This window comes from Syngnathus scovelli, chromosome 10, assembly GCF_024217435.2.
Source record: "Syngnathus scovelli strain Florida chromosome 10, RoL_Ssco_1.2, whole genome shotgun sequence".
Lineage (NCBI taxonomy): Eukaryota > Metazoa > Chordata > Actinopteri > Syngnathiformes > Syngnathidae > Syngnathus > Syngnathus scovelli.
The window spans coordinates 2693984-2705043 of NC_090856.1; the positions used below are offsets into that span (position 1 = coordinate 2693984).

Below are 11060 nucleotides of genomic sequence, written 5' to 3' on the forward strand. Positions count from 1 at the left end.
CACAGTTTAGAGAGTTGGGGAGTGTCGTCGGAAAAAAAAATTAAATAAGAAAATAGAGAATAATGATTGGCTTTCACTTTTTTCCATTAAACTTTTTTAGAAGCATTTTATTGTTAAATTTAAAAAAATAATAAAAGTCTGACAGGAAGAGAAAGATATATTTTGGGAAATAAAAGTGTATACAAATTTATAGTTGTGTAAAATTCTAATTTCATGTAAAAAAAAAAAAAAAAAAGAAAAAAAAGTCATACACAAACGGACGACCAATCAGCTCCGATTGCCCACACGATCACATCATTTGACTCGACTTCCCGTCTCGGCAACAAAGTCGACTTTGGGCGACATAATCCCACAAAGCCAAGCGACAAAAGCGAATAAAAGTGTGGGCGCGATAAAACAAACTTTTTAAAGGGGTCACGAGCTACGAGATACGATTGCGGGCAAAATAGCCCGATTGTGCGCTGGTGTGGCATTTGGATATCTTTAATTGCGTGGGCGATATCTTTAATTGGCTTTAAGATGTCCTCCACTCAATGGCACTTATCTGTGCGCCCAATTAAGGCCACTGTCAATTTCATTAGCGCTATCTGACAATAATAGCCTTGAAAGAGATATCAGAGAATGGTTTCTTTTTCGACACATCTGACGAACGATGCCATCTCCGACGGGGCACGTTTCATTAATTCCGCTTCTTCATTTTGGGACGATTTGGCTGATGATTGGCAGCCAGGCAAGTGTTTGTGCCGCCATGTGATGTTGATATTTGGCAGGTAGCGACGTGTTGCAACTTCTCAATGAAGTCACTGATGGGATTACCGAAGTGAGCTAACGCTAAAGTTTCGGCTGTGACAAAAGATCGGATTATTTTTTGTTTTGAAACCATTTCACACCACACTGACAATTTCGGTGGAAAATTGCTCATGAAAGAAAAAATTGATTGAAAAAGAAAAAAAACAAGTTCATGATGTTTTAAATTGACTGGCATGTTTTCATGCATTTTTGTCAAATGATCACGGCAATCATGAGTTGCCTCGGCGCCTCAAGTGTGCTAGCGGTACAGATTGTGTGGAAAGGGAGGCAAATTCAACAAAGGAGAGAAGGCTCGTCTCGTGGGAGCACGTGGGTGTCGACAGAATCGTGTGTGTGTGTGTGTGTGTGTGTGTTGGCGGCTGGGGATCACAGGCCATCTCCGGTGAGCTGATGGGAATGCCAAACGTGTCCCGCGGGGCTCTCGCTTATAAACAGCGAGCAGGAACCTCGCGGAAATCCTCATGGCAAAAATAATTCTTTAAAATGATTAACAAAATATTATTTTACTTGCAAAAATTCTTCTTTCTGTTTTTGTCTGCATAAATCACAAAATTGAGATTTTCTATTCGTAAATGCTACATTTTTTTTTCCTGCTGAAAATTGAAGTATTCTCCAGAAACAAAATTTCCTTTAAAAGTGAACAATTCCATTTTTCTTCCCGGCAGACTTTTGCGGGAACTTTTTTGTATGATCGCGAAACAAATGGCTTTCGCGTGAAGCTACGTCTCACATGAATAATTCGCCAACCGCAAGACGTGCGGTGATTATTTACCCCGACGGACGGACGGCGAGCGACCCCGACACTTTCCAACCATCGGCGGCGGGCGCATCAAGGAATCATGAAAGAAAGCCCGAGCTGTCCCGAGCGGAAAAGAATGGAAGCCTTAATGTCTCCACTTCAAATGTTTCCTGTACAAGCAACGCAAGTGTGACGGGGAGGGCGGGAGCTTCATTTACACTTGACTCGCTCTCTTTGCTTTCATTCTTGCCGCCTCAGAAGTGTCTCTTCTGTGGCAAAGTCAAAAAAGAAGAAAAAGAAGAAGAGAAAATCCTTTTTTTTTTTTTTTTGCCGCACGTATCCCGCGAGCCGCCTGGCGATGCTAAGACAATTTAATTGGATAAAAGGCAAAGATTAAAGAGAGCCTGACTCTGGGCCATTAATAATTGATTTCTAATGTATCGGCAATGACATGGAGATGGCGTTTTTTTTGGGGGGGGGGACGGCTGTTGAGTGGCAGGAAAGTCTTCTTTTGTTTTTTGCTATGTGTGTTCCCCCCCACCCCCAGCACACACACAAATGCACACGGTGATATCAAGGCAGTGAGGGAGCGCACACTCGCGCCTCAATTTGATCTTACATCCTCGCAAATCAAAGACACGGCGTGTAAAGGGAAAAAAAAAGGCGAGAGCGTTCGCACGCAACTTTTTCTTGTGGGAGAGGGAAAACTTTATTTCCCGCCACTTGTGTGAAAATGAAGAACGACGTTCTCGCTGGCGCAACCGTTGCGAGGCCGCGCCGACGTCTGCAGCCGAACTAAGAAAACTCCGACTACAAATCGAGCCATTACGACATCAGGGCTACCGAAACAAAGATTTATTTTTGCGAAAATAGCGTCCATCATTAAAACAACGCATCGCATTCACGTGCGAGGCGGCTTTAGCTTTTAGCGTCGGCTCGCCCCAAAGCGGCGCGGCCTGTCACAGCCCATCATGGCCGCCTCTCTGCGCTCTCCGTAACCCCGCCTTTAATCTCATTGCCAGTGTCAGCAAACAGCAGCCCCGACCCGTGCCACTCGACATTAGCGGTCGGGAGCCGAGTGTAGCTTACACGTTTGAGGAGCAGGTCGGCGTGGAGTCGAGGCAGGGAACAGGTGATTTTGTGTGTGTGTGTAGCACGTGTGTGTGTGTTTAGCGGCTGTTTCGTTCTCCGTGTGTGTGCTTGCGTGCGTGAGCATGCAGATGTCGGCATACTCCCGAGGTCAAACACTCGCTCACAAATGAAATCTAGCAACAACGTGAGCGCCCGGCAGCCTGGCGTGCGCTCGCACGCCAGCTGATCTTGCAAGCCTGACTGAAGCTGTCTCAACGAGGCAGGAGCGCCGGCGAGCGCCTCGGCCCGGGGGGGGGGGAGGCGGGGGAGGGAAGACGACGGGGAGAGGGCGGGGGAGTGGGGGCGGTCACCTCGCATGAACCGCTGCAAGAAAGACGGCGAGAGAGCGAGTGGGGGGCAGAAGGAAAGGAAGAAGCGCTGGCTCGGGTCGCCGAGAAAAGGGAAGGCAAGAGAAGCGCTGGCACACGGCGGAAACTAGAAAGCAGAGCTGATGCGGCGGATGGAAAAGTGGGCGGAGACTTTTTCGTCCCAGGACAAAGCAAAAAATATCATCACAGTGGGCGATTTGGAGTTGTCAATTTTGAAATTTGGGAGGGGACTACTTCCTGGTTTGAACAGCATACCAATAGATCATTGTGTGCTTTCTGTTGGCCTTTTGGCAGCCTCACACACACACACACACACACTCTCACTGCATGCTAATCCAGTGTAGGTGGTCGGACACTGATGCCGGGTTTAAGAGGAGAGCTGCCATGTCACCAGACTGATGGCCCCCGGTGCCCCCGGCTGCTGGGTGACCTCCTTCCAGCCGCATCATAATAATGCGCGCACACACACATACACACGCACACATGTTTGCACAGCATGACAAAGAGGCAACGCTGTGATTGAGGAAATCCTTAAATAGGAATAAAAAGAGGAAACAACTAGAGGGCCTGTAAGCAGATTAAAGGTGGGGGGGCGGGAAGAGAAATTAAAAAAAAAGCATTTGAAAGCAACTTGTGTCTATATACGTCTGCATTTCGGGGTTTGTGATATTTGATTTTAGTGAAATGTCTCGTCGTTGTGACAAGCCAGGCAGCACCTAAAAGCAAACTCCCGAGAGGCTGCTGAGGGCGTCAGTCTAAAGAAGGCCTCTATTAATACCGGCGCCCAAAAAATAAAAAGCAAAACTTGCGCCTGACCCAATTACCTCTGCTGATCCCGCGTCCGAAGTCTTCCAAGATTTCATGCGAGGTGTCTCATGAATTATGACGCCTGACATTTCCCGGGAAAACGGCAATAGGTTTCCCGCTTGTATTCCACGATACAAATTTAAAAAAAAAAATAAAAACTCACCTCACCTGGTCCATGGAAAAACCAAAACTGCCAACCGACTAACTCAAGTGTCACATGATAAAAAAAATCTCAGATGACAAAACGCACAGTCAGATAAAAGAAAGAGAAATTCCCGCATTAAAAGCAAACACAAAGGAAATAAAACACCAGCATCGCTAATTGTAAATAATGCAGAGCCGCTCATCCTTTTTCAATTATTCAGTTTTTTGTCCTGGTTTTTGCTTGACAGCATTGTAGCGACAACAACATAAGTACAAATGCCGGGGAATTTGTACAGCCGCTGCTGCTTCCAATTAGATTTGCCTGCATGGCGCGCACAAACACACACACACACACACACACTTCAACACACACGCGCACACGCACGTACACCTACGCAGCGGCTAAGTGGATTAGACATGACGAATGATGACATTTGTACAAGAGGCTCCTTCAGATTACTCCGATCTAATCTAAGACTCTAAATCAAAGATGCTAGCATATTCACTGTTTTTGCTACGCGCTTTCATTTTTAGGTTTTTCCAGATCAAGATGATCACGCTGGTGTAACACCGACTTGCCAATTTCCCAGTAGTTATCGGCAAAGTATGTCGTTAGCCCGTTAGCTAAAATGCAAACGCCGTGAGGCTAACCAGCTAAGCTAATCTTATGAGGCTAGGTTACATTAATTCATTGTTCGTTTGCCTTAATTTTAGCCTAAACCGAAACAAATTGTTTATTGCAAGAGAGATATTTATTTATTCTGAATGGGAAGAGGATCTTGAAAAAATTAATTCATTTTAAATGGGAATCACATTATCGAGGAAGGGGGGTGGGGGGGGTCATAACGATCAAAAAGGATTATTTTCCAAAAGCATTCATCTCAAATTTAGAGTTGTTACAGAGTTGATTCGAGTACAGTTATACAGAATAGCGAGCAGGACTTTTTCCATCGAAAGCCTTTAACATTAATTCAATTCAACAAAGCCCCAGCGGACCAATGAGACGCCGCCGTTTCAACTTCATCAAAGACCCCGGCAATAGCGATGGAACTTTGCCGGGCAAAGACGACCATTCGGTCCAAATGACGGGCCTACTTTGATTAATCTCGTTAATTACTTACCCCAGGGTCTCGGCGACCGCTAGCCCCCCTTGTCAGCCCCCTCCCCCTTCATACTCTTAAAACAAAGTGCGCACAGGCTTATGCGCTATTACATTCTTTGCAATTACAAAAGTCTCACGCTCTGGGACTGGCTCCGGAAAACATAGCAGACTTAAGTGATGGATCTTAAGGTTGCCGTAGTGACCGTGTCTGAAGGAGGAGGGGAGGGGGGGGGATTGTTAGCGGGGGTCTCTCAGCGGACGGCCGACCGACTCTGCTAATGAGTTGCCGCGCTCACCTTCTTAATCTTTTCATGATCCCGGTTTGGAGGGGTTCATTAAGCTTGAAACGACGTGGAAGTGGCTATCATGACCAGTTATCGATACAGAGTTTTTGGAACTTTTTGACTTCTACTCAGAATGTAAAACCCCTGAGGTTTCGGGCAAAGCTTCTCGTGACATAATAAAGGAAACCATTTAACCGGCCACCTCAGCTGACACGAGCATCAACTAGCATGTCCGCACGCCACCAAAAAAAAAAAAAATTGAGGCCAGTGAGGCTTTGAGGGTCATTTTTCTGCTGTGCTTAAGCCAAGCAGGCAATTAAGGTCTTCATCAACATGGTCTGTCTAAGCAGAAGCAGTTTAAATAAAAGTCCCCAGCAGCGCTAATATTATAATACACCTACACGCCACCGCCGCAGCCAGCCATCTAATGGGCACGTGAGGCGACAGCAGCCTACCCGCCGCCGCCACCCCCGAGGGGGATTAAAGGCTCCGGAGGGGAGAGAGGGCGGGAAAATATCAGCCACGTATAAATGCCGAGAATCCTCGTTCAATCCCCGAAAGAGTATTAACGTTTAATCCTGGCAGTTATATTTTTATTTATGAAAGCGAGAGCTAAATTAATTATCAAACACCTCAGAAGGGGGAAAAAAAAATAATATAAATCGCGCGCAGAAAAGAAAAACCACTCGGAATAATCCACAATGACTTACCAAAGTATTCCTCGGACGGAGGGTGGTCCATGTCAAAGAGCATCTTTTTGGTCAGGCGCTCCAGTTCGTCCTCGGGGTGGGCGGCGGGGGGTCCGCCGGCGCTCTGAAAGAAAACAGGAAGTTGAAAACATAAGTGCTGAGTCAAGAAGTTTCCCCCTGACCGCTGAGCATCACCTGTGGTCTGTTTGCGGGAGAGTAAACGAGCGTAATCGAAAGGTTTGAATTACCGCACTCACGTATGTACACACGATAACGAAGCGCCGCCTGAAGGTCAAAGTCAGCGAGTGCGATTTGCATTCATGCCGGTGTTAGTGCGTCTTCCCCCCCCCGCGAGAGCTGACCCTGGATCAGGCCCCGACAGGGCGCTACGAGGAGGTCGCGCACGTCTTGCCGCGCGTGGTACAAAGGACGACCCTGATTCAACCTTGCATAAGGCCCCCAAAAAAAGAATAAAACCAGACAAAAGACGGAAAATTCTCTTGAGCTGTTCATGTGCGTAAGGACGGACTTGCACGGTGCTTGAACTCGTGCCTTGCACAATAGCAATAAACACAAGAAATAATTGACGAAAGAATAAAACTGAATTTAAATTTGAAAATTCATTGCTTGCCACTGAATCTTGGTAACCGCCACCTTGCACGATAGAAAATAGCCTAGAAATAGAACGCATAGATACATAGAGTATTAAAAAATTGTTTGACATTCCGGCTCATGCTTATTTCGGCATCCTTTGTGAGGCGTTTGCATTTCTGACCTTCGCCACGCAGATCTTTGATTATCAATAACGCACCTGGGATTGATGTCTGCCGTGACCTTTTAGTTGTTCCTCCTAATTGAGACGTTTGGGAGCGGCGGGAAGGTTCTGACTCCTTTCAATCTCGGATGAGACTAGTCGATGCGGATCGAGCGGAAGGTCTTTAGCTCTTCTAACGACGACGACGTGTAAAGACGCTCGGCCTCTTGATTAGTGGATATTCGGCCGTGGAGAGTGTTATTAGCGTTTTAGCTAAAGCGCTAACAACGTTGACGCTAGCTTTGTTTGTAATCATATACTTGAAATTTGACAAATTATTTCTATTTGTATTTTTCCGCAACACGGAGTGGAGTGACAAATGTGATTTAGCTTCGACCATTTTATTTTTTTGGGGGTGATGGAATTGATTTATTCGATTCGTAGCGGTATCATAGATTAGCATTTGCGAGAGGTAAAATGCAGCATTTTCGAAATGTTACACAAATCCGAAGGTTAAACAGAGTACGTCGACAACCTCAAAGGAAGGCAATGTCAAGAGCCATTAATGCCTTTAGTTTTTGGGTTTTTAAAGTCAAATCTGATGCGGTTAATCTGAGCTGCGCATCAAACGTGCGCTGGAAAAAAGGCAGCGATTACCCCAAACAGACTTTTTGACTTGAAGCTGGCTTTATATACCTGATCTGCTCGTTTGACAGCCCGCAGCGATGCGGTGGCAGAGTTTAAAGCGCCTTGTTAGGCTTCTCTTTTGTGACGGCACCCCAGACTTTTTCACTTGAATATAAAAGAAATTGCTTTGCCGCCGCACGCTTTTGTGATGCCGCCGCGCTTCCTGACGAGATTTTTTTTTCTTCCCCCTCCAACGGCGACAATAGAAATCATCGACACTCTTTTTTTTTTTTTTAAACTTCCATCTGTCTCTATGCAATCATTTGTTTGCCTCGGCCCCTCGGGACTCTAACTTTCATTTAGGTTTTCGCTTTAAAAGCAGCAGACGTTCTTTCCTCCTGTGTGCACAATGAGACTCCGTGCGTGGCGGATTATCGGAACTCTGTTGCCGTGATTCACAGATTCGCAATCAAAAAAAAAAAAAAAACTCAACTATTTGCGGTTTAGCATCAGCAATCTGTCTGGTTCAAACTATTTGAATTACAATCAAACAAAATGTCAATTTAGCTTTCTAACAACTCCGAGAATCTTGCGTTTCATATTTTGTTAAACGGAATATATAGTATACTGCCACCTAGTGGCGAGAAGAAATATATTGTCAACTTGTCACATATAAGACAAGTACATAACTGTTTAATTTTAGCCAAACACATTCAACACTTCAACACACACGCAAACACAACAAGTGAGTGAAAGAGTGTGTGTCTGTGTGTGTGTGTGCGACTGATCCCAGCAATCCTCGCATTGTTTGGGTGAAAGCGAGTCGCCTAAGCCATTGTAATCACCCGTTTAGCGGTACGGCACGACAACAAATGAATTTTAATTTTTTTTATAGTCACTCCAATCCAATAAAATATTATCGTCCCTCGTGAATCCTAACGAACAAACGCTGCGGCTCATTTGCCCTGCTCTTATTTTTTTTTTCTTCTTCTTATCGTCGCTCCGCTAATAATACTGTAAGCTTCTCTGCTTCCGTCTTCCGATAATTCCATTGTCAGTCTGAAAAGGTTGTTGAAGCCGCAGGACGAGAGATTCTACACAAATAGCTAACTAATATATTATAAAGTCAAAATGTGTCTCTCATTTAATACGAGTTTTAAAAAAATTGTTTTTCTTATTACACTGAAAATTAAATGATGGATGTTAAATGTTGCAATCTCCTAAAATGCTTCATTAGCTTAGCAGGTTGCTAACAAAAGCAAATGAAAGCAACGTGGCCCTGTTTGTGTGTGCTCTTCAACATGAGGCCATTTTTGTTTTGTTTTTCTTCAGGGCGACAAAGTCGTGCCTTTTGCAAGCCGCCGCTTGACTGACATCGGAGACGACGGCTCTCAAATGTCACTTGGCGACATCTGTCAAGTCGCACGAAACGCCTTTGATGGAGAGCAGTGTCCTGCTTGCCATTGCGCAATTTATGATTTATTGATAAATTCCTGCATGTTTTTTTTTTTTTTTTTGCATGTCGTGTGTGACAATATTTACATTCTGGGGAGTTAAGTGATTAATTTTCGGTTCTCGCCGGTCCTAGCATAGTTACTCCCAGCATCTAAGCCGCTTGGTTTCTCGAGGTTATGCGCCGACGGTATCTCGAATGACGATTGCGTCCAGTAGATGCCGACATGCGGTTGCTCATCCATGTTTGTTTCGAGGGAAATTTGCTTCGTCATGTTCTCCTGCCAGCTGCTTGGTTAATCTTTTCGGATGTGCACATCTTTTCATAATCCCGTTTGACTCTTTGCTGATTGCCAATAGGATGCGTTACGATTATTTTTTTTTTTTAAATTGTTTCAGAGGAAGCCTTGCAGCCCAAGGCCACCTTCCGCCTCGTGAGGAGGAGCACATAAGTCTAAATGTTCTCCAAACAAAATAGGTCATTCTCTTTCAGCTCCAATTAAATGCTGAGGGGTGCAGAGAGGGCGGAGGGTGAAGGGGGGGAGGAGAAAATATAGAAATATAACCGTAGAGCAGCTGTGTACCGTAATTAAAAATTAAGACCGGAGCCATAACGGACTCATGTTGCCGTGCAGACGGGATTCCCGCAAAGAGACGACGTGTAATGTATGCGAGGCGGCGAACGGGAACGGCTTTCCTTTTCTTTTTACGTTTGTAAGATTGTGCGTGAGTACAAAAGTAGGTCATGTGTTTGGAAGTGACACATGCGCCTGCAAACAGATATTTGAAAATCTGTTGAGTGCAGAGAGGGGCCGCCACCAGCAATCTGGAGGGGAGGGGAAAAAGAGAATTAAAAAGGCAAAGAACATAACCACAACTGACGCTTGGGACAGAGGTGAACTTAGTTGACGTGTCTTTAGCGTGCGGAGTTAATGAGATTAAAATTTTGTACTAATGTATACAATTAATATCATTTTGGATTTTTTTTTTTAGGATTTTAATTTGGGAGATTCCTGCACCTTTCTAGTCGCTTTTGAACGTCACATGACCAAATGTGATTGAATAAATTTTTTAAAAATATGCAATAACTATCAAATTAATTTCAGACAAAATCCGCACGTTTTACTGTTGAAATTGCTAAATAAGAAAACTATCCCTTTTAAAAGCACAAGCATGTGATTCAAACCGAGCCAGCAGGGGGCGCTGTTTCTACAGTACTTGAGAAAAGTAACACACAAAAAGATAGCAGCATGCGATGGTGCTATTGTATCAACCGCGGAGGTTTGAAGAAGAGAGCAAAAGGCATTTTCCACCAAGCTGCTTTCCCGACAACAGCTATCGATTGAGGTCGTTATTTAGCAGCGCCGCCGTTTGTCTGGGAGCGCCTTCGCTTATTTACAAGCGTGTGACAAACTGATCTACGCCGGCTGACCACTGAGCGACTCAACGCTTAACTTCCCGTGTAGGCCGCAACATCTGCATGATAGTAAAACAGAATTGTGATTTTGAAAAATCACCCAAAAATCTTCACGAAATTTTCCAGTGTCGTTCTAACATGGCCGACCTTGCGGCGGACATTAGCCGCCGCCGGTTGGGATTTTGAAATAATAATCCGCTGCTGTAAAAACTCTGCCGTCACTCAAGCTCAGCCGGCAAGAACACGAGTTGTCAACCCGCTTAGCGTTCCCATTTTTGGCGAGTGGCGGTAGGGGAGATTCGTCGAAATTGGTCATCTATTTGTCACGGGGTGATGAAGAAAATAAAATGATTTAGGTCACATGAGTTGGTAGTGAACTCATCATAACCTTTCATGAATAATCACGGCGTGATCCTGTAATGAAGGCATCCATCAAAAAGAATCCCGATATTCCGTCAATCAATCAAGCTAATGGATGCGCTTCTTCAGCGTGGCTTAAAATCTAAAATGGCGTTCAATTCATAGCGCCAAGGTTACCCGCAAGTCACGACATGCTTAGGGAGCAAATGTTTCCATAACGCTGGAATTTTTAATTATCGGATCTGAGACAAGTTGTCAACGAGAGAAAGAAAGGCGTGAAGATGACGAAGATGAGGTCCAGGGAAAATGGCGGACGGCCATTAACGAGCAATTATATTACTATTACGGATTAGGACAACTTTCGTTCTTCCGACAACTAAGTAAGCTAATATCGCAAAGCCGTAAGACCTTAGAG

At 44.9% G+C, this 11060-nt stretch overlaps 1 protein-coding gene across 8 annotated transcripts in view; it reads right to left on the reverse strand.

Moving 5' to 3' along the window:
• The window catches only part of lpp (LIM domain containing preferred translocation partner in lipoma), a 61811-nt gene that overhangs the window by 9540 nt on the left and 41211 nt on the right, over window positions 1–11060 (reverse strand). For all 8 annotated transcript variants that reach the window (XM_049723077.2, XM_049723115.2, XM_049723092.2 and 5 more), the window contains one exon: window positions 6057–6159. In XM_049723077.2, coding sequence (XP_049579034.1) covers window positions 6057–6159 — 103 coding nt within the window. The remainder of the gene's footprint in view (window positions 1–6056; window positions 6160–11060) is intronic.